The sequence below is a fragment of the Salmo trutta genome, chromosome 7 (genome assembly GCF_901001165.1).
Source record: "Salmo trutta chromosome 7, fSalTru1.1, whole genome shotgun sequence".
Classification (NCBI taxonomy): domain Eukaryota; kingdom Metazoa; phylum Chordata; class Actinopteri; order Salmoniformes; family Salmonidae; genus Salmo; species Salmo trutta.
In genome coordinates this window covers 44631769-44658050 of record NC_042963.1, presented here as the reverse complement: position 1 = coordinate 44658050, position 26282 = coordinate 44631769, and the positions used below count along the sequence as shown (strand labels likewise).

Genomic DNA, 26282 nt, shown 5'->3' with positions numbered 1-26282 from the left:
GATTTGACACACTGAACTCTGTCAGAGAAGTAGTTGTGAACCAGGCGACGCAATCGTTTGAGAAACCAAGGCTACTAAGTCTGCCGATGAGGATGTGGTGATTAACAGAGTCAAAAGCTTTGGCCAGGTCAATGAATACGGCAGCACAGTATTGTTTCTTATCGATGGCGGTTACGATGTCGTTAGGAACTTGAGCGTGGCTGAGTGCACCCATGAACCAGCTCTGAAACCAGATTGCATAGCGGAGAGGGTGCGGTAGGATTCGAAGTAGTCGGTAATTCTGTTTGTTGACTTGGCTTTCGAAGACCTTAGAAAGGCAGGGTAGGATGGATATAGGTCTGTAGCAATTTGGGTCAAGAGTGTCACCTCCTTTGAAGAGGGGGATGACAGCAGCTGCTTTCCCAATCTATGGGAATCTCAGACGACACGAAAGAGAGGTTGAACAGGCTAGTAATAGGGGGTTGCAATAATTTCAGCAGATAATTTTAGAAAGAAAGGGTCCAGATTGTCAAGCCCAGCTGATTTGTAGGGGTCCAGATTTTGCAGCTCTTTCAGAACATCAGCTGAATGGATTGGGAGAAGGAGAAATGGGGGAGGTTTGGGCGAGTAGCTGTGGGGGGTGCAGTGCTGTTGAATGCAGTAGGGGTAGTTAGGTGGAAAGCATGGCCAGCCGTAGAAAAAAGCTTATTGAAATTCTCAATTATAGTGGGCTTATCGGTGGTGACAGAGTTTCCTATCCTCAGTGCAGTGGGCAGTTGGGAGGAGGTGTTCTTATTCTCCATGGACTTTACAATGTCCCAGAACTTTTTAGAGTTGGAGTTGCACGAAGCAAATTTTTGTTTGAAAAAGCTAGCCTTGGCGTTTCTAACTGCCTGTGTGTATTGGTTTCTAACTTCCCTAAAAAGTTGCATATCGCGGGGGCAGTTCGATGCTAATGCAGAACGCCACAGGATATTTTTGTGTTGGTTAAGGGCAGTCAGGTCTGGGGAGAACCAAGGGCTATATCTGTTCCTGGTTCTAAATTTCTTGAAAGGGGCATGCTTATTTAAGATGGAGAGGAAGGCATTTTTAAAATATAACCAGGCATCCTCTACTGACGGGATGAGGTCAATATCCTTCCAGGATACCAGGGCCAGGTCGATTAGAAAGGCTTGCTCGTTGAAATGTTTCAGGGAGCGTTTGACAGTGATGAGTGGAGGTCGTTTGACCGCTGACCCATTACGGGTGCAGGCAATGAGGCAGTGATCGCTTAGATCTTGGTTTGAAAAACAGCAGAGGTGTAATTAGAGGGCACATTGGTTAGGATGAGATCTATGAGGGGTGCCAGAGTTTGCGGCTTTGGGGTTGTACCTGGTGGGTTCATTAATCATTTGTGTGAGATTGAGGGCATCAAGCTTGGATTGTAGAATGGCTGGGGTGTTAGCATGTCCCAGTTTAGGTCGCCTAGTAGCACGAGCTCTGAAGATAGATGGGGGCATCAGTTCACATATGGTGTCCAGAGCACAGCTAGGGGCCGAGGGGGGTCTATAGCAGGCGGCAACGGTGAGAGACTTGTTTTTGGAGAGATGGATTTTTAGAAGTAGAAAGTTCAAAATTGTTTGGGTACAGACCTGGATAGCAGGACAGAACTCTGCAGGCTATCTCTGCAGTAGATGCAACAACCGCCCCCTTTGGTCGTTCTATCTTGTCTGAAAACGTTGTAGTTAGGGATGATGATTTCACAGTTTTTGGTGGACTTCCTAAGCCAAGATTCAGACACAGCTAGGACATCCGGGTTGGCAGAGTGTGCTAAAGCAAGTGAATAAAACAAACTTAGGGAGGAGGCTTCTAATGTTAACATGCATGAAACCAAGGCTATTACGGTTACAGAAGTCATCAAAAGAGAGCGCCTGGGGAGTAGGATTGGAGCCAGGCACTGCAGGGCCTGGATTCACCTCTACATCCCCAGAGGAGCAGAGAAGAATAAGTATGAGGGTACGACTAAAAGCTATAAGAATTGGTCGTCTGTGACGTCCAGAATAGAGAGAAAAAGGAGCAGGTTTCTGGGGGCGATAAAATAGCTTCAAGGTATAATGTACAGACAAAGGTATGGTGGGATGTGAGTACAGAGGAGGTAAACCTAGGCATTTAGTGATTATGAGAGAGATATTGTCTCTAGAAACATCATTGAAACCAGAAGATGTCATAGCATGTGTGGGTGGAGGAACTGAGAGGTTGGATAAGGTATAATGAGCAGGGCTAGAGGTGTTATTCTCACATCTCTGGACACAGTGCCATGGCTTTCGCATTCTGGAAATGGATGACAGAGGATTCTGAGGGGATGTCAAAGTTGTAGGAAGATGGGACATCTATATGGAGACATCAAATGTACACTATATTGTTTATGCTAGCATGTTTCTTTCAGATATCAGTTGATTGTTTGGGTTCTTTGGGTCAGCTGACATAGAGGAGAACCCCTCTGAGACATATCTCTCTGTTCTGAACCTGAAGCCACACTTTCTTTTCAACAGTCACAGGCTCTCTGAGTCTTCAGAGGTGTTAAGGTGTTACTGTATTGTGTTATATATACTGTACAGCTTATGACTGCTAAACTAGATGACTAGCGCATTTCAAATCCATAGATAGTAACGTCAAATGTTAATTACCTTTTATGATGAAGGTAACCTCATGAACAATGAACTTCTTAGAGAACATAAAAGGCTTTGAATGCAGTGTTTAATGTACTGTAAAGTTGTCCTACGACAGTACACTGATGTCATCCGTATTTTTCCCATTCAAACCCTATCCTCTTAGAAAGCCACACATTGTGTAAAGGAATGTACTATTTCTAAGTGGATGGTTTTCATACAGCCTCTATTGTGACGATTATAAGTGGACTGCACTAAAGTTACAAAAAAACAGTCACCTCTCTTCAAAGGCTGTGGAGCTGGGGCCTTGGAGCACAAATCTGGGCCAGAGATTAACCACTAGCGTTTTTTGTTATATGAGTAATAGTGTGAGAGAGTCAAGCTGATTTACACAACACTGGGGCCAAGCGAATACTTAAAGAAAGAAGAGGATCTCAACAACAATATTCCCCCAACCGTGATAAAACAACCATCACCATACAGTCAGCCACTCGGAGAGAAGAAGGCTTGATGTTTTAATAACTAGCTGTAAGTACATTTTCACATTATACCAAGCTTTCTGTCTGTTGTTTTCACAGTGACAGTGCATTAATGTGGATGTGAAATGATAAAAAACTCACAACGGAGGGAGGATATTTTGTCTTGATTGAGAAACAACTTAAAAGTGTGTAGTTTTTCTAAGTGCAGGGAGAGTGCATAGCTAGCTTGATTAAGATGGAGTGCTGAGCAACAGTGAGTTTGAGAGAAAACATGTTTATGTTTATCTGTGTCCTCCTGTTTTCACTCAGAAGCCAAGGATTTTCAAATAATCTAGTTTGAGATAAAGAAAGCAGCGGATGTTAGCTACAGTCAAAGAGTTCTGTTTTGTTATCCTAACTACTTTTATTCTGGCCAGTATGAGCCTCCTCTGGCGACTCGTGTAGATGACCTACGAGCGGTCACGACCTGGTCAGGTTAAGGTCAGGCTCTGGTCTGGTCATTGGGTCTCAGGAGCGCGGTTGATCAGCCCTGTTAGTGAGGGCAAAAGTAACTCAACAATGGCCCCCTGAGCCAACACAGCTGCCCAGGCAGGCCACACACTGCTGGAGGACTTTAATACAGAACTCAATGGGGAACAATAACAACAACAACAACAGAATCAGCATATATATATATATATATATATATATATATATATACTGTATAAAAAATAGTGTGGAAAAATACAGTTTAAAACAGAGGGGAACAGACCATAATATACTGATAATACATTTCAGAGTAAAAAAAATGTTTCCATGACAGATAAGTGTTTTATGACACTTAAAAAAAAACATTTCCTGGATCTATCAAAGTAGGTCTAGTCTAAAGTATAATAGTTAAGTCACATGTTCCATGGCAAGGATATTTTTTTCAAATGCAATCCATTGTCCAGTACTATTATTTACATAATTTAATAACACAACTTCTTGGCCACATAGCCAGTGTGACGATACATATATTTTTTTAACTCACATCCCCAAAATCCACAGTCAAAGTGAAACAATATTTACAGACAACATCACAGACCGAAGAGGACTTACTGTAGCTTTATGATTCAACTACTTGGTGCAGATCAAATTTGTGGACTGAACGAAAGCGATGATGAACAAACATGCTGTTGGACCAAAGTATAAAATGTCCCCCTTTCCAGAAATCATTCCAGTGAAAGATATTTTAATTCACAAAAGTATGATAAAATAATAAATTAATCTGAAACTGCTCAAAGTAACACTATAAATGAAAAAAAAGGCATAAAGTCATTCACATCTACTTTTTTCAACACCAACAAGAGATAGAAACAATTTTTCCTCTTTAAATGTCTTACTAAAATAACCCTCTGGATCAGAGCATCTGGACAGAGGACCGTCCTTAGATGGCGCTGTTTGGAGGACTGTGCGTAGGTGAGGCTGTACAGTTACATGCAGATGAACAAGACTGCCAGCCTCCTGCTCTGTTACCACAGCCACAAAGTAATAAACCCCACCTATTCCTACAATTTCTCTTCTTTAAATATCTACAATTTATCTTCTTTAAAACCTATACCTAACCCTTACCTTAAATTAAGACTAAAAAGCTAATTGTTGTTTTTATGAATCTTTACAACACAGTCATTTTTTACTTTGTGGCTGTGCTATCTAGTGGATAGACCTGCTCTGCTGCTGTTTCCCCTTTGTGCTACAAGGCATCGGTGAACAAGATGGAGATTCAGAGTCTCATGTAGACAGAGTGTTTGAGAGCAGTGAGGCCAGTGCGTATGCAGAGCAGAGTGGTCTGGTTCAGATCTGGCTCAGATGGCAAGCTGCAGCTTGGTCAGGTTCCTCTGGTGCATGTTGTGGTGACGAACCAGCTCATCAGACCTGGCAAACTTCTTCTGACAGTTGGGCCATCTGCAGTTGAATGGCTTCTCGCCTAGAAGAGGGAGAGAGAGCGTTGTTAGGTAGTATCTGGTTTAAATTATACTGAAGGGGAGGAAGGGATCCAATTCATTTCCTATGATCATTTTAGATCACTTTCAGTAACATTTTATCTAACCATTTCCATTTGGTAAAAATAACATACCTTGATTCGTTGAAATACTGTTCCCCCAAAGCCTTGAGCTCTACATACTGGTTGTTCATGAAACCTACCGAACTAAGTTCTAAAGCAGAAAAGAGATAAGTAGATGTGTAAAAATAAAAGTTTACGCACTTGTTTTACCTGTATGAGTCCGGGTGTGGGTCTTAAGGTGGTCAGACCGCGAGAACTTTCTCTGAACGTCTCGCACTGGAACGGTTTAAAACCCCTGGGCACACACAGAGGAGAGACACACAGAGTAGAGCACAGGCCAGGAGGGAAGCCATTCCAAAGGGAGCCTGAGCTATAGTGTTCCATTAACAATAGAAAGGGCAGAGGAGATGGAGGGAGCAGAGAGATTGGGAGGGGAGCAGAGAGATGGAGGGAGCAGAGAGATTGGAGGGAGCAGAGAGATGGAGGGAGCAGAGAGATGGAGGGAGCTCAAACAGAGAAAGAGGGAAAATAAATACGAGAAAATGAAAGAGAAAAAGAGAGGGAAAGGAGACGGCGAACCTGTGTGTCTTCGCTGGTGTCTCTTGAGCTGGTCTGACCTGGAGAACCTTCGTCCACAGTCGGTAAAGTCACACTGGTAGGGCTTCTCACCTGGACGGAGGGCAGAGAGGAACACAGAGTGGACTTTGGTACAGCGAGACCTGGATCACTGATACACTAGTCTTTAGTGTAATAGGGGTTTGATCTATTGGTTGCCCTGGCTCTTACCTGTGTGTTTCCTGCCGTGCATTTGCAGGTGGGACAGCTTGAAGTATCGTTTGTTGCAGCCAGGATATGCACACATGAATGGCCTCTTCTCATTGGTCTCTGAGCGAACAATGGCTGGGGCGATACCTGGCACCCGTCGGACATCCTGTAATGTGACGCGCGTGCGCGCACACAACACACACACACACACACACACACACACACACACACACACACACCACACCACACACACACACACACCCACACACACACACACACACACACAGTAAGCAATAGTACAGGTTTAGAACCACAACATATCATACAAAGAGATAACAGTAACTAAGCTACCTACTAGTCTATTACAGCAAAAGGTAACTCAAAAATAATGACCAATTAAAAAGGCCAAGGCAAAAGAAGTGTGATTATCTCACTAACGGGGGCTCATTATACTAGAATTAGCCGTAAAATGAGCGCTCAAATTTACTCCACGCCACTGATTTAGTCTCTAAACGTAAGCCATTAGTCACGGACGTTAGGCAGACCCCATCTCAGTTGTCCATGCCCCCCTTTACTCCTCCCCTTCTTCAACCCCCCAGACCCTGAAACCCATCTGATGTTCATTAGGAGGCTCTTAGTGTAATGGCCTCTGTGGACACTGGCGGTCTAAATAATAGTGTTAGCAGCCTATTGATAAGTAAATTATTTCAGTGTTTATAGCACTGCTGTACCGCCTGCCTTGTTCCTTATCTAGACACCAACACTTCACAGAGGGGGCAGAGACAATGTTGGGATTGTCAAATAAAAGGCTTTCTGAGCACCAAGAGACCTGACTTTCCAAACATAGACCTTTTCATACCATACATTTCAAATGTTTCATCCAAGTATGTATTTTTTGTGAATGAGGTTTTCCTGGTTTAATTGCACTTGAGAACAATGAGAAGGGAGAAAGAGATGTAGGAAGTACCGAACGTTCCATTTTGAATGAGAATAGGTCTGGAGAATCTCTGCTCTCTGTACTTTAAAGCTGCCGACGGACACTAACTAAGATCTAATGATTTATTAACATGGGCCTGCGTATGGAAACTATCTTTATTGTTCATGGATTTCTTGAAAGTGATTCCTCTTCCCTTTTCATCCTGAGACGCCTTTTAAATGTCCCAACTGTTCTGGCAGTCTGCTCACTGCGTCAGGCTCTTTCCTCCTTCTTCTCTTTCTTCCCTCTTTCGATCTCTCTCTATCTACTCTACCCCTCTAGTCTCTCCCACCTCCTCCTCCTCCTCTGCCAGCACCCGTGCAGTGCCTGGGCTTGGCAGTAGAGGATGACCTTGTGCTGGCCTTTAGGGAGTGTGTGTGTGTGTGTGTGTGTGTGTGTGTGTGTGTGTGTGGTGTGTGTGTGTGTGTGTGTGTGTGTGTGTGTGTGTGTGTGTGTGTGTGTGTGTGTGTGTGTGTGTGTGTGTGTGTGTGTGTGTGTGTGTGTGTGCTCCTTGTGCTGACCTTGGCCCTGAGCACATAACGAAAGTTATGTATGGAGAGCAGGAATCAGAGTGTGACCTGGGTGTGAAGAATCCGTGAGAGGGAGAGAACTGACCTGCATGCCTCTGAAGATGCCGTGGGTGTGGATGTGGTACTGGGTGCTGCAGCTATACACCATGGGAGTGTTGGGGTCACTTTCATAACCCGTAGCATGGCTGTCCACAAACAGGAAGACACAAGAGCATTTTTAGTGAGGATGATGTGACCATTTTCTATTTTGTCTGCCAAATTACAACTCACATAAAGCTAAAGTTCAAGAGCATTCTGCAGCTTTAGGAGCCATGAAAAACGTCAGAGTGGAAGTCAAGAAAATGTAGGATGCAATGTAGGATGAATGCCTATTATTTTTGCGTTGTTAAATGTACTGTAAAACTGCAGTAAAAGGTTCCTGTTGAAAAGGGTCTCCCTGTCCTAAATAAAGCTTGTAAGAGTTTAGCACTCTTCATCTAGCTAAGCCAGGTTCAGCAAAGTTGCATTGGCATTGTATTTCAATAGCATGCACAGTAGGTAAAAGCCCAGAATAAATAAATGCAGAGAAATCCCCCGCTATAACTTGTTTTGACATAGGGGCAAATTGCTCTATGCGTCACAGTGCAGTATATTCACCTAAAGCATCCAAAGTGCAACTCGGAGGAAAGATGAATGGTTAACTTCCTGTCATTCACAGATTTATTCGTATGGCTAGGCCTCTCTCTCTGACCCTGGATTAACACACGTTCAAGCTGCATACTATATAGTTTTCCTCAGTAAATAAGGGCTTGTCTTAGTAAATCAAAGAGGATCTGGTTAACACTGCAAGACCTGGTTGTCACCCACCTACTACTCTCAATCAAATAAAGGTACAGGTTAAGGACATAGAACAAAAGGACCATGATCCATTGTAGTATATCCAGAAATATGAAATATGTATGAAACATAGTTTAGGTATTGTGTGCGATCCTCTGTACTGTGTACTAGCCTACTTGTTTTAGAAATGGAAATGTTTTCTGAACACTTATTAACCCATTAGAAACTGAGGGTAGCCTCTGAAAGAATTCATTGAAGAGTGGTTCAGCTACGTACAGCACACGGCAGCTACAGCATTTCAAGACAGCTACGGTTCACATTTAGTTCACATTTATCCAGACGGCTTATATCTGTCATTAGTTTTAAAAAGCAGTCTGTCATTTTTCTATTTCAGGGAAGGAGGGTTTGTATCCTGTACAGTTAAATGATCAATACATGGTTGAGGGCATAAAGCAGCCTTTGTCTCTGCTCTTTCCAAGGACAGCCGGAGTGGATACAGTGAAGCTGCATGCTGCAATACATCTCCCCACAGTTCATTCATTCATTCATTGTGGCGCTTAACACCTCAGGCTCACGTTAACGTATACAGCCAGAGCCTGGGGAAGGAGATGGGGCTGGGGAGGGAGACAGGGCTGGGGAGGGAGACAGGGCTGGGGAGGGAGACAGGGCTGGGGAGGGAGACAGGGCTGGGGAGGGAGACAGGGCTGGGGAGGGAGACAGGGCTGGGGAGGGAGGGAGACAAGGCTGGGGAGGGAGACAGGGCTGGGGAGGGGGAGGGAGACAGGGCTGGAAGGGAGACGAGGCTGGGGAGGGGAGGGGAGGGAGACTGGGCTGGGGAGGGAGACAGGGCTGGGGAGGGAAAGTCCTAGGGAGGGAGACTGGGCTGGGGAGCAAGATGGGGCTGGGGAGGGAGACACGGCTTGGGAGGGGAGGGAGATGGGGCTGGGGAGGGAGATGGGGCTGGGGAGGGAGATGGGGCTGGGGAGGAGATGAGGCTGGGGATGGATTGGGCTGGCGAGGGTGATTGGGGAGTGGTGGCGGTTATCTGGAAGAGGCACATGCATACCTTGGCGTGCGTCCCTTGAGATGAGACTCCACGTCTAATTTTCCACAGCCTAAGCACTAGAGTCCCTTCTCATTTAGAAGCAGATAATCATTCAGTCACCCCGGCCTCTGCTGGCTTTTTCGGGGAGGTGGTGGAAGGGTCAGACCCTCCCCTCCAGTCTAACTAAGCCCTGGCTCTGGAGCCCAGGCTGGAGGAGCCCAGGCTGGAGGAGCCCAGGCTGGAGGATCCCAGGGGAAAGGCCTACTGATCTACTTCCACTACTCCCCAGTGCAGAGCCCTTCCCTCCGTTACATGTCCCACCGTGGTCAAGGCTGATGCCCCACACGGAAAATTATAGCAGGATACATTCCCAGCCAGGACAGACAAAACAGAGAGGCTAATTTAACATGCACACAATCTCCGGAGAAACAGACAGAAACAGAGGGAGGGTCGGGAGGAGGGGAGGAGGGGAGTTAGAAAAGAGGACACTGAAAATGACAACAAAGCAAGAATGAAATAGGACCTTTTCATTATAGCAGTAAAGCAAGTGAAAAGGTGATGTTTCCCCCTCAACTAGAGGACAGTGATGTAGTGATAAGGAAATAGGTAGGTTAAACTCTGATGACCGGTCGTGTGAAAAAGTAACGCTCCCTATATTTATTCCCTATACTTACTCCCTAAATTTACTCCCTATACTTACTTCCTATACCTTTCTCCCTATATTTACTCCCTATACTTACTCCCTATACTTTCTCCCTATATTTACTCCCTATACTTTCTCCCTATACTTTCTCCCTATATATACTCCCTATATTTACTCCCCATACTTTCTCCCTATATTTCACTCCCTACTATTTACTCCCCTACATTTACTCCTATACTTTCTCCCCTATCTTTACTCCCTATACTTTCTCCTATATTTACTCCCTATACTTACTCCCTATACGTTCTCTCCTCTTTCTCCTCTATACTTTCTCCTATACTTTCTCTCTATACTTACTCCCTATACTTTCTCCCTATACTTACTCCCTATATTTACTCCCTCTATACTTACTCCCTATACTTTCTCTCTATACTTACTCTCTATACTTACTCCCTATACTTTCTCTCTATACTTACTCCCTATACTTTCTCCCTATACTTTCTCCCTATATTACTCCCTATACTTACTCCCTATACTTTCTCCCTATATTTACTCCCTATATTTACTCCCTATATTTACTCCCTATACTTTCTCCCTATATTTACTCCCTATACTTTCTCTCTATACTTTCTCCCTATACTTACTCCCTATACTTCTCCCCCTATACTTTCTCTCTATACTTTCTCTCTATACTTACTCTCCTTACTACTCCCTATACTTTCTCCCTATACTTTCTCCCTATACTTTCTCCCTATACTTTCTCCCTATATTTACTCCCTATACTTTCTCCCTATACTTTCTCCCTATATTTACTCCCTATACTTTCTCCCTATACTTCTTCCTATACTTACTCTCTATATTTTCTCCCTATACTTACTCCCTATACTTACTCCCTATACTTTCTCCCTATACTTTCTCCCTATACTTTCTCCCTATATTTACTCCTTATACTTACTCCCTATACTTACTCCCTATACTTTCTCCCTATACTTTCTCCCTATATTTACTCCCTATACTTACTCCCTATACTTTCTCCCTATACTTTCTCCCTATACTTTCTCCCTATATTACTCCCTATACTTACTCCCTATACTTTCTCCCTATACTTACTCCCTATACTTACTCCCTATACTTTCTCTCCCTATACTTTCACCTTATATTACTCCCTATACTTACTCCCCATACTTTCTCCCTATACTTTCTCCCTATACTTACTATCTACTCCCTATACTTACTCCCTATACTTTCTCCCTATACTTTCACACCCTATACTTACTCCCTATACTTACTCCCTATACTTACTCCCTATACTTTCTCCCTATACTTTCTCTCTATACTTACTCCCTATATTTACTACCCTATACTTACTCCCTATACTACTCCCCTATACTTTCTCCCTATACTTTCTGTCTATACTTACTCCCTATATTTACTCCCTATACTTACTCCCTATACTTCTCTCTATACTTACTTACTCCCTATACTTACTCCCTATATTTACTCCCTATACTTACTCCCTATACTTACTCCCTATACTTTCTCTCTATACTTACTCTCTATACTTACTCTCTATACTTACTCTCTACACTTACTCCCTATACTTACTCTCTATACTTACTCCCTATACTTTCTCCCTATACTTACTCCCTATATTTACTCCCTATACTTTCTCCCTATACTTACTCCTCTATACTTACTCCCTATACTTTCTCCCTATACTTACTCCCTTTCTCTCTATACTTTCTCTCTATACTTACTCTCTATTACTCCCTACACTTTCTCCCTATACTTTCTGTCTATACTTACTCCCTATATTTACTCCCTATTACTTACTACTCCCTATACTTTCTCTCTATACTTTCTCTCTATACTTACTCCCTATACTTACTCCTCCCTATACTTACTCCCTATACTTTCTCCCTATACTTTCTGTCTATACTTACTCCCTATACTTACTCCCTATACTTTCTCTCTATACTTACTCTCTCTATACTTACTCCCTATCTACTTCCTATATTTTCTCCCTATACTTTCTCCCTATACTTACTCCCTATACTTACTCCCTATACTTTCTCCCTATACTTTCTCCCTATACTTTCTCTCTATACTTTCTCTCTATACTTACTCCCTATACTTTCTCTCTATACTTACTCCCTATACTTACTCCCTATACTTACTCCCTATACTTACTCTGTGTGTGTGTGTGGTGTGGTGTGTGTGTGTGTGTGTGTGTGTGTGTGTGTGTGTGTGTGTGTGTGTGTGTGTCAGAGAGCCAAGAAAAAAGAAAAAAACAATCCATATGTGACATCTGTGATAGAGGAATATTTTTTCTTTCTAATCACCTCAGTGAGAAGTGATGTATTTCACAGGCCCCCTGTGGAGCCCCACTCTGCTACTAAATCAAATATTAAACAATGCAGTGAGTGGTCAAATGTGTGATTTAATGAAGGGAGCCCTCCACCCCCTACAACCACCCCCCTCCCGCCGCTATTCTGAGACTAGTGCAGATTAATGACTGTTATCCCGATCAAAGAGGAATGTTTCAGATGACAGGAGCGGGTCACGTCGACATAACCTCTTAATGGTGGAAGCCAGCGTGCTAACAGGGTTCCATGCCATGCATTCCAGCTGAGATGCCATTTTGGTATAAATTATCACTGCTGGGATTTAAACAAATAAAAAACATTTTTAGGAATTTTTCCTCGGGACAAACGTGGTGCCACTGTTTTCAGTGTAGACAAGCACCACAGGAGAGTCAGATAATTATCAAATGTGGCCCACATCTACACAGGTGCATCCTGGGCAACGGCTCATGAATGTGCCACACAATCAGGATCCACCCACACTAACACCACCAGGGTGATGTGTTAACCATAGCCCTCCATAGTCCTCCAACCCTCACATCCAAATAACCATCTGTTATTAAGCGTCTGGCTCCAGGACCATTAGTTAACCTGCCAGGTGCTTTCCCAACACATACTTTAGATGTATCACTGCCGCCCCTGACATCAACATCGTTTTATCATCCCACAGGAACAGCTGACTGTAGTGGGATGCTCTGGTGCCTGGTACCCTGGACACTGACGGTAGCCTACACTCTGTCCTAGTGATTGCAGTACCTACAGTACAGTGTTCTGTAGAGTTTCACTTCAAATCAATTCAACTATTTGGATGACAGAGGGTTAAAGGATGATGAGGGTTAAAGGATGATGAAAGTTAAAGAATGATGAGGTTTAAAAGATGACAGAGGGTTTAAAGGATGATGAGGGTTGAAGGATGAGGAGGGTTAAAGGATGATGAGGGTTAAAGGATGATGAGGGTTAAAGGATGATGAGGGTTAAAGGAGGATGAGGGTTAAAGGATGATAAGGGTTGAAGGATGACAGAGGGTTAAAGGATGATGAGGGTTAAAGGAGATGAGGGTTAAAGGATGATAAGGGTTGAAGGATGACAGAGGGTTAACGGATGAGGAGGGTTAAAGGATGAGGGTTAAAGGATGATGAGGGTTGAAGGATGATGAAGAGTGTTCATTAGCACACTAATGTGAACTTTGCAGTCTAATCCATTACTGTACATGGTAGGTACAGTCCTCTATGAACAGCTCTATACATACCTGAGACTTTCATCTCTTGAGAAAATAACCAAATGTAGGGGTGTTTTGGTTTAAGCAGCTCTAAAGTTTCAGTCTTCATCCTCTACACCAGTGCTTCCCAAAGGAACTTTGTCCCTGGTTCCCTGGCTCTTAGTTTCATAAGTGGATGTGTTTTTATTAATGTATTTCCAAATGTTAAAAAGTGCATAACTGCCGCTGACTGTATAAGATACGTGCTGTTGGTACCGAGCATGTGATTGAGAGCGGCTTAGCGGTTTGATTTGAGGATTCCCAGCCCCTTCCCTTCCACAGCAGATAGCAGGCTGTTTATGACAGCAGGAGCAGAGCCTGCAGATGAAGCTTCCAGCACAAGTATCCAGTCTGACTAACACACTCTTATCAACTCCTATTCCCTTATTTTGAATCTTTATGTTCCCCTGGAGCTGAAAACAAAATGTTAAAGGTATGTCAAAGAATGCAAGCTAATTTTGGTGCCATCTCAAGCGAGGGAGTAAACAGTTGTGTAAGGTTACACTGGGGTTCTCTCCCCTCAGAGAACAGTGAGCTACTTATCAGTAGAAGGAATTCAACATGTGGCCTAAGACTGGAAACGCAGTAGTGTTTACATCGCTTATCTTGGCTTGCTGAGCACTGCTCCCATTCTCTGTCTGACAACTGTGATTCAATTTATCTGGACATGGCCCTCATCCATACCATCTACATACTGTATTTAACTATTTAACTCAATGAAACAAACTTCAAATATGAATAAAACACAGTAATATGCTATTATCTTATTCTTTGTCAGGTCGTGAATGCGATTTGAAAAAGCGGTGAATGGATTCAGTCCAATGGAAAGTGTTGAGAGAATAACTACAGTACAAACATGATAAATGCCTTTCTTTGGATCATTTCCTGAATGGAAATCAGTACAGTCTCGTACTTCCAACTTCCTGCCACTGTTACTTCACTTCCTCCTTCCTCTAGCCCACTCGGAGTGCTCAACCGGCAGAGTGACTTTTCCACATTTAATTTTAGAACTATGTTGATGATGATTATTGTATTTATGACGGCAGCACAACCTGGGCCAGTCAGAATAGCTATAAAGGTGCAGCTTCCTGACCCCTTTAACCAGAGGTTTAAAGTACTTAAGTCAAATTACTTTAAAGTACTACTTAAGTAGTTTTGTGAGTGTCTGTACTTTACTATTTACATTTTTGACAACTTTACTTTTACTCCACTACATTCCTAAAGAAAAGAATGTACTTTTTACTCCTTACATTTTCCTTGACACCAACAAGTACTCATTACACTTGGCAGGACAGGACAATTATCTAATTCACAGCACTTATCAAGAGAACATCCCTGGTGATCCCTACTGCCTGTGATGTGGCAGACTCGCTAAACACAAAGGCTTAGTTTGTAAATTAGTCTGATGTTGAAGTGTGCCCCTGGCTATGCCGTATATTAAAAAACAAGAATATTGTGCCGTCTGGGTTGCTTCATAGCAGGACATTTGAAATTATTTATACTTTTACTTTGACACTTAAGTATTTTTTTTTGCAATTACATTTACTTTGATACTTAAGTATATTTAAAACCAAATACTTTTAGACTTTTACTCTAGTAGTATTTTACTGGGTGACTTTCACTTTTACTTGAGTCATTTTCTTTTAAGGTATATTTACTTTTACTGAAGTATGACAATTGGGTACTTTTTCCACCACTGTCTTTTAAATAACTTCAATGACTAGAATCATCCAATCTGTGTTTGCTTATTAAGATGTCTGCATGTTAGACTGCTTTGTAACATTAATAGATGTTTTAGCACTGGTGAGTGGTAGGCCTAAAGGGGTGGGGCTTCAGTGACTGGCAGGGGTGGGGCTTAGGTGAGTGATAGGAGTGGGGCTAAGGTGACTGATAGGGGTGGGGCTAAGGTGACTGATAGGGGTGGGGCTAAGGTGACTGATAGGGGTGGGGCTAAGGGACTGATAGGAATGGGGCTAAGGTGAGTGATAGGGGTGGGGCTAAGGTGACTGATAGGGGGGGGGCTAAGGGGACTGATAGGGGTGGGGCTGAGGTGAGTGATAGGAATGGGGCTAAGGTGAGTGATAGGAGTGGGGCTAAGGTGAGTGATAGGAGCGGGACTAAGGTGACTGATAGGGGTGGGGCTGAGGTGAGTGATAGGAATGGGGCTAAGGTGAGTGATAGGAGTGGGGCTAAGGTGAGTGATAGGGGTGGGGCTAAGGTGACTGATAGGGGTGGGGCTAAGGTGACTGATAGGAGTGGGGCTGAGGTGAGTGATAGGAATGGGGCTAAGATGAGGGATAGGAGTGGGGCTAAGGTGAGTGATAGGAGTGGGGCTAAGGTGAGTGATAGGAGTGGGGCTAAGGTGAGTGATAGGAGTGGGGCTAAGGTGACTGATAGGAGTGGGGCTAAGGTGAGTGATAGGAGTGGGGCTAAGGTGACTGATAGGGGTGGGGCTAAAGGGACTGATAGGAGTGGGGCTAAGGTGAGTGATAGGGGTGGGGCTAAGGTGAGTGATAGGAGTGGGGCTGAGGTGAGTGATAGGGGTGGGGCTAAGGTGACTGATAGGGGTGGGGCTAAGGTGACTGATAGGAGTGGGGCTGAGGTGAGTGATAGGAATGGGGCTAAGGTGAGTGATAGGGGTGGGGCTAAGGTGACTGATAGGGGTGGGGCTAAGGTGAGTGATAGGGGTGGGGCTGAGGTGAGTGATAGGGGGTGGGGCTAAGGTGACTGATAAGGGGTGGGGCTAAGGTTGACTGATAGGTGTGGGGCTGAGGTAGGTGATAGGAATGGGCTAAGGTGATTGAGATAGGAATGGGGCTAAGGTGACTGATAGGGGTGGGGCTAAGGGACTGATAGGAGTGGGGCTGAGGTGGAGTGATAGGAATGGGGCTAAGGTGAGTGATAGGAATGGGGCTAAGGTGAGTGATAGGAGTGGGCTAAGGTGACTGATAGGGTGGGGCTAAGGTGACTGATAGGAGTGGGGCTGAGAGTGACTGATAGGAGTGGGGCTGAGGTGAGTGATAGGAATGGGGCTAAGGTGAGTTGATAGGAGTGGGGGCTAAGTCGACTGATAGGGGTGGGGCTAAGGGGACTGATAGGAGTGGGGCTAAAGGGGACTGATAGGAATGGGGCTAAGGTGAGTGATAGGAGTGGGGCTAAGGTGAGTGATAGGAATGGGGCTAAGGTGAGTGATAGGATTGGGGCTAAGGTGAGTGATAGGAGTGGGGCTAAGGTGAGTGATAGGAGTGGGGCTAAGGGGAGTGATAGGAGTGGGGCTGAGGTGAGTGGCAGGGATGTGATGTCAGGTAAGGCAAGTGAATATACTGTGGTGGGGCAAGCTCCAGTACTCACCTGTTGTAAGGGTTCCTCAGCAGTGAGGGCTTGGCTGCCTGTACAGCTGTCTGATGGGGTGTGGCATCCATACACGGGTGGAGGGACAGGATACGGCTGTTCACCTACACAAACAAAATACAATTATTACCAACCAACTCCACTGATTGAGAATTAAAACAGTGCGATGGTATATTAAGGTGTAAGTTTCCTGATAGATGTGTAGCACACGGGTCCCCTGTGGCTCAGTTGGTAGAGCATGGTGTTTGCAACGCCAGGGTTGTGGGTTCATTTCCCACGGGGGACCAGTACGGAGAAGAAAAAAAAATGTTTGAAGTGTATGCATTCACTACTGTAAGTCTGCTAAATGACTAAAATGTAAATGTAATGTGACGCTTCATACTGTCTGGGTCTGGAAGTACCACATTAACCACAAAGTTTTCAGAAAATTCATCCCTGGTCCAATGGAGCTGTTTGTCTGACAGTGCCTCCTCTGAGAAAAACTATCCTTAGAGGGACATTGAGAAAGAAACCTGTGAACTGTGTCTGAATATAGACAGCACTTCTAAAAACAAGAGGCTGTTCTTTGAAGCCGTAAAGCACACTGACTATTTTTTATTTTTCAAAGTGAAAATGAAGGATCAGTGCTTGGCTCTGCCTCCACGTGTTGTGAATGGGTCCCAGGGCAGTTCTAAACATTCCAAAAACCTCCAGTATCATTTCTATTCAGAGAGCCCAAGATTTACAACATCACAGTAATACAATTAGCAACACACACATCCGGGAGTTTACTAACAGCAGGACCATGGATGAAGAAAGACAATAAAAAAAAGATGCTATTAATTTATGACACTGACGTGAAGGTCAGTGTAAGACTTAACCTCACAGTGACTTTAAGATGGAGGTCACTCCCTAGGTGAGAGTACGGGAGTTCACAATACACATGTTTACCATGTGGAACCCTCTGTGGAAAAGGTTCTACCTAGAACCAAGAAGGGTTCTTCAAAGGCTTCTCCTACGGGGACAGCCAAGAGACGCTTTTAGGTTCTAGATAGCACCTTTTATTCTAAGACTGTGCATCCACGCACACAAATATGAATGCTCACACACACCCGCACACACACACACACACACACACACACATACACACAACACACACACACACACTCACACACACAACACACACACACACACACACACACACACACACACACCATACAAACACACACACACACACACACACACACACATACACACACACACACACACACACATATACAAACACACACACACACACATACACACACACACACACACACACAAGCATGTACTCTTGCTTCTCTCTCTCACACACATGCACGCAACAGACAACACACACACACCCACACACACACATACACACACACACACACACACACTACACACACACACACATTGCAGTAATCTAGGTGCTGTTTACCCATACTGGTCTGCTGAGCGAGGGGAGTTTTCATCTTTAAAGGAGTGGTTGAGGAACTGGGAGGAGTGGTGTGTGGGAGGGTGACCGTAATTAGTGGCACCATCGAAAGCACTGTAACCTGTAAACACAAAGAAAGAAAGGTTTAGAAAAACTAAATGAATAATTCCAAGACTTTCAGAACATGGAAGTAGTAAAGACGTGGTTACATGGTAGAAGTTACTGTATCAATTATCATTTAGCTCATTGGCTAACAAAGGGTCAGGGCCCTGACCCTTTGTGCTGAATATGTAGGTAAATTCCCTCCTCCCCCAGTAACCCCTGTGTTGGGGGGAGAGTGAAAGGCTCCTGAGTGAAAACAAACTGTGGCAGGACACTGGAGGGCTGACACCAGAATCATGCCTATGTCTGACCCAGGGTGGGACACCAGATCATCAATCACACACCAGCTAACAGCAATGCCATTAATTACACACCAGCACAACTTTCACCAGCGGCCCAGCAGGGTTAACTCAAAACTCATTAAAGAACTCTATTTGTCTTCCATCCCTGTCTGAACGGACTGAGTAGAGGAGGACTGATCCCCATCACATTACACAGGGCTGGTCTGGGTCACAGTGGGCATAGTGGAAGGGCACTGCCTAGGCAGTTTGTGTGCAAGGCAGTGTCCTCACCTTAGACCAGTCTGCTTTACGCACTGCAGTGCAGTGGGATGTGAAGAAATACCAAATGCACTTACAAAGTAACATGACATTTTTCCTATATCTATTCTAAAATAGAATGTTTATTTGTTGGTTTATTTGTTGTTTTGATGGTTATGAACTTCTTATAAACCGTTGTGAAATATATATGAACCATTCACAAGCCATTTATTATGAGGACCAGTAATCAAAGTTAAATCACTGAACAATGACCTTAAGGGTATTACTTACAGTACAGTATCTATATAATAATACATTTTGAAGTTATAACCGACTCCCAAAGTGTTAAAATGCTACAGAAGCAAGTGTGAATAGTCAACTCATAACCTAAGTAATAGTCAGACGCCAAGTGTCTAATTCTACAAATTAGTGCTTTCAGAAATAAAAACACATTTTACAGTGACTATAGATATACTGTAGATATTAATACACTTCAGAATTCCATCTGTGATTCCCCAGTAATTGTATTTCGATAAGCGACTTCTTCTTCTTCTTTTTACTGTGCATTTTGACAAAGCAGGCGTAAAGTAGCCTACAAATCTTGAAATAATACTTCAAGAAATATTGTTATGCTTTTACATACTATTACAGAATTTACATGTATTACAAATGTCAACCAGCATGGTAAATCAAGGGAACTCTGTGCGACAATAGAATATCTGAATGATAGGCCTACTTAAAAATAATACGTTAATTAAGAAATCTAAACATAATAAAAAAGGGTATGCTCTGAAGGGTAACGTAACGTTTTGAAGGGTAACACAAATATTTTCCGTTTTGGATTATTGTGTACAAGGAAAGTCCCTACAATAATTCCTTAACTACTTTATCCTGTTGTTCTCCTCTCCACTCCAGTAAACTCAACACGCACACATGGAATTACACAAGCACAAGTACATTGGCAAAACAGACCCAAATACACACATAATACCTGTCCTCACACGAACTAGTTTGGACTGTGTCGTTTCGCATGGTAACCGTAAACAGATCACAAGTACAGTGGATTCTCCCTCAGTGAGCCTCAGTGTTTATCAGTATCTAGTGAAAGTGACCCGCCTGAGATTTAGCCATGGCTTGTTTGCACTGCTTGGCCAGGCACAGGAGGGGATGATAAGGGGTTTGAAGGTTGGACGAGCCCTTTGATACTGATTGTAGTTCTAATTAATCCGACATTAAAAGTGCAGACAGATTACATTTGGGGTGCGAGCACTGGTGACCCCAGCAGCCCTGAAGAGAAATCGTAAAGCTTAACTACAAATAGCTGTCATAATAATATCCCTTTTCAAAAAACTTGGAAATCAGGAGACAGGTAGATGTCACTCACAATTGGTCAGCTTCAGATAATATTGACTGTTTAAGGAGTTCTACTGAGATTAGTTTATGTCAATTTACTACAAGTTCACAAGTCATTTCATTTTCTGTCATCACTGAGACTTTTTTCCCCTTCATTTCTATTAATTTAGTATAATATTCTATAGCCTATACAGTAGCTACAGTATATGCCATGGCTAGTTAATGGTTCAGTTCAGCATAACACTGATTCCATGAATTATGAATGTTTAGTATGTGTATACCTTTTCAACCCCAAGACTCCTAAACATTTGTATTTGCAACAATCAACTGTAATAAAACCACAAGTTCACAATTTCTTGGAATACTATACTCTCTCATTGGCTACTATATGATCAGTTTAACTATACCACAGCTGCTGTTAGATTTCAGAGATCAAATTGTGTGTCCACTTGTAAGGAAAATAATCTATTCTGTTTGAAAATAATTTGGCTTAAAATTACACATTCATTTAAAAGCAATGTCAGAAGTTCATAATATAATTCCTAATGAAAATGACAGACTGTAGCATATACTAATGACAAATAATTTAAACAGTACAAAGTTCAAATAATACAATAGTTCTAATAATGCACTAATTATAAACTCACAAAATGAATCATGTTACTTAAAGTTCTTATAAGGAAATTTAAAAAACAGCATAGCAAATGCAGATATTTTCTACATTGTAAACTAATGTCAACAAATTGTCATTGTACTGTGCTGGCAATAAGATCAGTTTTTCCACTGACATATATACTAGCAAAATAAAACACAAGGTTCACCTAAACAAACGTAATCCTCGATATGAGCTTGACATTATGAATGTATTTATTGTTCATAGGACCTTTTTTCAGGTCTTCCTATCATTCCTTTGTTTATTGATCATGAACTAGACACAGCTGTCCATCAGGGGAGTTAAAACTGTCGCCAGGGAAATAGTCATGGAAGCATAAAAACAGAAAAGTGCAATAAGTGTACAACATGATACAGAAGGACTAGGAGTATACCAACTGTTGAAACTATAATGATCATAATGAACTTTACTAAACAAATGCCATCTTTCTGTGAATTCAAATATTTAATTAACCAAATATCAAGTCCTAGTGCAACCACAATAACATTTTAATACACTAATCTCCAGAATAGATATTGATCATTTTAATACACTAATCTCCAGAATAGATATTGATCATTTTAATACACTAATCTCCAGAATAGATATTGATCATTTTAATACACTAATCTCCAGAATAGATATTGATCATTTTAATACACTAATCTCCAGAATAGATATTGATCATTTTAATACACTAATCTCCAGAATAGATATTGATCATTTTAATACACTAATCTCCAGAATAGATATTGAGCTTACCCTGGTTCCTGGAAGAGGGCTGGGTGTCCATACAGTTGGTCAGGTAGGGTGCGTTGCTGAACATCCTTGGCTGGCTTGGTGGGGGCTGACTGGGTGGAGGGGGGGGCCCCGAAGGCCCCGTACCTGCAGGCCCCTGTGCCAGTGAACTGGCCAGAGAAATGCAGGGTGAAAGCACTCAGGCCACAGTGAGGGTCCTCCTGGGGATCCCCAGAGCTCCAGCTGGGCTCCTGCTTGATGAAGGAGTGGGGGGCCAGTGAGCTGTAGGGGGCGCCAGTGTGGAAGTCCAGTACAGGGCCCCACTGAGGGGCACTGCTGACGGGCAGGGTACAGTTCCCATTCCCCCCTGGCAGGGCTGGCACCGGGGGCAGCAGGGCGTTGAGGTCACGTACGTCTGAGCCCATCTCTGTTGGAGCAACCGCACCTGGAAACCAGTCTGTCCAAAAACCCGACAGGATCGCTCTGAAAACGGACCTAAGTCTTCTTCGGCGTTCTGATGTACCGGCTCCTGGTTCTGAGGAAACTTAAGTCCAACAAAGCTTCATTGTTGCATTGAAAGACAGCTTTTTTTAAGGAAAACACACACAATTCCCCCCAAACGAAAGTCGAAACAATAGAAAGTGTCTGTTTTGTGTGCTGTGGTAGATAGTCCATGTAGCGGAGAGAGGTCTGTCTGGATGTCTAACCTGGGAGCGTTCTCTCAGCTCTGTCAATGGAGGAGAAAGAGTGGGAGAGGAAGAGAGGAGGAGAGGGGTAGCCCTCTATTCCTTTACTCATGCGTCTGTTTTCTTTAGAGCCCACAAACCTCAAATACAGACCCAGTGAGAAGGCTGGAGGAGGAGCCAAGGCCAATGAGCAAGAGGGATGAGTGCTGGGCTTCATTCATTTAGTACTGCCCCTCAGCCCCTCACTTTAAACGCCCATCTCTCTGTGCACCTTAAAAGAGCCTGTGCTCGTGTGAGTGTGTGTGTGTGAGAGAGTAAGAGAGAGAATTCCGTTTGAATAGCACGAAGTTGGGGGATTTAGAAATAATAATACAATTCTACATCCTTTCACTATTATTTTCGTAGCATCTCCAAATAAATTGTCAGTACCAATGTTACTGCTTGATTTTTCTTCAACAGATTTTTCTTGAACATGATTATTCATTGAATATTTGGATGTTGCCAAATAGTTAGATTTGGAATTATTATTACTGTGTGTGTTTAACTTATTCCGGAGGTGGCTTATTTCTAATCATGAGCTTTATCCAACAAATAGGACATATATGGGATGTTGATACATATTTAATATTACTGCATACGAAGACCAACAAAATGTGTAGGCTATATGCTTCTGAAATAACAATATAATTTCTCATCTTTTTGGTCATGTATAACTGGAACATTAGCTAAAACATTTTAAGGCATTGGAACGCTACTTGCCGGGGCCTAGTGGTTAGAGCGTTGGGCCAGTGACCGAAGGTTGCTGGATCGAATCCCCGAGCTGACAAGGTATAAATCTGTCGTTCTGTGCCTGAACAAGGCAGTTAACCCACTTTTCCCAGGTAGGTCTTCATTGTAAATAAGAATTTGTTTTTAACTCACTTGCCTAGTTAAATAAAGTTTAAATAAAAAAATATGTAAATCGGTGTCTCTTTTCTATGTAGTGCGACTTGATGAGGATGTCGCCTTGGTTCGGTGAGTTGGACATAATTGTCTCTCATACGGTTCATCACTGCACGCAGCCTAGGCTGTTTCATGAATGCAATTAAAAGTGGCCTATTTACGAAAATACAATTTGCCTAAATACAACATGAACAATGGAGTGGCATTCTCGTCTCTCGAAATGTTTTGCGAAATTATATCATAGCCTGAATATGTTTTAACATTGATTAAATACGCGGCTCCTATGAAGGTAAAACTATTTGTTTTTCGAGAGGTGCCTTAGTCAATTATCGTCTGATTGGTATATGTAATTGTTTTGACTAAATGTATTCTGATCATTCCTGTATTTTTTCTTCATTCGTTTACTCTATCTCTAAACATTATATGAAGCTGTCGAAAAAAGTTGAACTTATCTCAGTCTAAAGTTTATCAAAGTAGCCTATAATAATACAAATATTAGCCTAATAATAATAATAATAATAATAATAACGTATTATTATATTTTGTTATATTCTATTATATTTATATTAATAGTTACAAATTACGCTCCTTAATTTGAAGTAGGCCTACGCTTATAGGCTATTATTAATGTTTTGTCGATGGTGACGTGAAATTTCTAGACATGTCTATTTGTGTAAATTCTGTCGAAACAGGTTTGTGACCTTGACACTGAAATTGAGGGTTTGGCTATACATCCTTGATTACGAATAAATGCCCAAGTATCTTCCTGTGTAAATTACCGGTATTTCTACGGGGCTATGACTTAGAAAAGGCAACACATTGACATGTCACTGTTTTTTGGTCCACAACTAAACGAATGATATTATTTAAAGAACGTAGAAATAGTCTGAAAGACTAAACATATAGGCATAGGCCTAGCCTATTTACCTCGACTCCAGGGAGACAAATTGTGCCATCGGAAAGAATCCAACAGCTTCTCTATAACGGAAGGTTATAGGCTGCTATAGCAAAAAAGAAATGTTCCCCTAAAATGCTCTCACTATAAAACAGCATGGATTATAGCTATTTAACTGGGCCAGCCTACCGATTTCCCCCCTTCATTTGATGATGGCACTGCAACCACTGAGTCGAAAGAACTCGTCAAAACTTCACGTGGTTCGTAACAATTAATGTAGCTAGCTTACATCAGCACAGTGAGAATTCCGTTTCGATTTAAAATGAGTATATATGGCCAAGTCTTATATATTTATAGCTTACCAAAAAAGGGCCGTGCAAAACCCACAGGTGCTGACTCTTGGTTGAACTCTCTGGCAAAGGCGAGCAACACAAAGACACTATCCGTGAACGTGACCCCGACCCTATCTCGGCCAGTTGAGAATTTCTGGAATTGTATTGTCTAATGCATTCAAAAGTTAAATGGATGCATTTTAAGTCACAGAGGAATGGTCCATTGCTTGTCTGAAATAAGCTTTGTAAACCAGCAAAGTGAAGAATGTGAAAAAGTGGATACAGAAAGCAATGACTTGTAATAGCATACAATTAGCTTTTTGCCAAATCATGCACATTCAGCTGCAAACAAAATGTTAGGCTACTTTCCCTTCTGTGACAGTGCACTAACTCCCCTTTCCAACCCTGTCTACTGTGACCCCATCCAGGACGTTTAGTAAGGGATCTTCACCTGGAAGTGAAGCCTACTGTACACCCACAAACAAGGACGCTTGCCCATATACACCCACACGCCCTGTGTTCCTCACTCATCAAACCCCCCAACAAGCAGTGTCCAACTGTAAAACCAGGCAGAGATCCAGGAATCTGTATGGTCATATTCCACAGTGAGTACTGAGCTCAGTAATAAATAGCTGGGGTGACCCAGCTTTAGCCAGTTGGATGGTGGGGAGTTCTATCATAACACTGCAACACACAGGGAAAAACACAACACAACATAGTGTTTGTGAGGTTAGAGTCAGTGACTCACTGCTTTAGCTGGCAGAACAGAAATGGCTGTGAAAAGTGCTTATTGCATAGGCAGGGCTGGCTCTAGCCTGTATAGGCAGGGCTGGCTCTAGCCTGTCAGGGCAGGGCTGGCTCTAGCCTGTCAGGGCAGGGCTGGCTCTAGCCTGTCAGGGCAGGGCTGGCTCTAGCCTGTCAGGGCAGGGCTGGCTCTAGCCTGTATAAACCTTTTGTTCTTACATTTTAGTCATCTGTGACCGACAGCCTCATTTGGTCTTATGTAGCAAAATTTGAAATTATGTTTTTTACTTTGGATAAAAGTAGAGACCTAGCTAGAAAATGTTATGTCATACACTGCAGTTGAAGAACAATGGAAAAGTAATTCGGCTTTGAAAGTTGATAAACTTGTAACCCCACTTTTGAGAAAATGGCAGACACTCTTATCCAGAGCGACTAACAGGAGCCATGAGGCTTAAGTGCCTTGCTCAAAGGCACATCAACAGATTATTCACCTCGTTGGCTCAGGGATTTGAACCAGTGACCTTTCGGTTAGTGATCCAATGCTCTTAACCTCACTGCAAAATATTTTAGTGGCCCCTCTCTTGATGGTGGAGAGAAAAATGTACGTTTTTAAGTTAATTTCCTACAATTCTACACGTTTTAACAATTTTATAAAAACAAATGATGCAATTCTACTCATTTTGCAATGGGGCAGAGATACAGTTTTAAAGCTGCGTGCCCTGTCGGAATACTACAAGTTTAGATAGCTGGCTAGACTAACTACCGGTAACAATCCAAAAATTGACACAGCTAATATTCAGATAATTGAGTGACTGACATAACAAGACACATTTTTGTGATATATGTTTTCATTTTTCATTTTTGGGGGTCAGTATCGATAGCTAAATCATTAATTGCTGGACCAACAACATAGGGGGAAACAAAGCATGTTCATGAAAAAAACATGTATTTTACCAATGGAAAATGTTACAATAGACCCCAATGT

General features: G+C 42.7%; 1 protein-coding gene across 1 annotated transcript; it reads right to left on the bottom strand.

The window, feature by feature from the left end:
• Positions 1-2698: 2698 nt before the first annotated feature.
• LOC115197489 (Wilms tumor protein homolog) lies at positions 2699-23162 on the bottom strand. Its single transcript, XM_075074287.1, is given in 14 exon segments — positions 2699-5054; positions 5334-5399; positions 5402-5427; positions 5705-5801; positions 5919-6063; positions 7489-7588; positions 12483-12547; positions 12549-12567; positions 16880-16902; positions 16904-16983; positions 18318-18339; positions 18341-18435; positions 21723-21829; positions 21831-23162. Coding segments are annotated over 14 exon segments (1260 nt in total). The 5' UTR covers positions 22124-23162; the 3' UTR covers positions 2699-4932.
• Positions 23163-26282: the final 3120 nt, after the last annotated feature.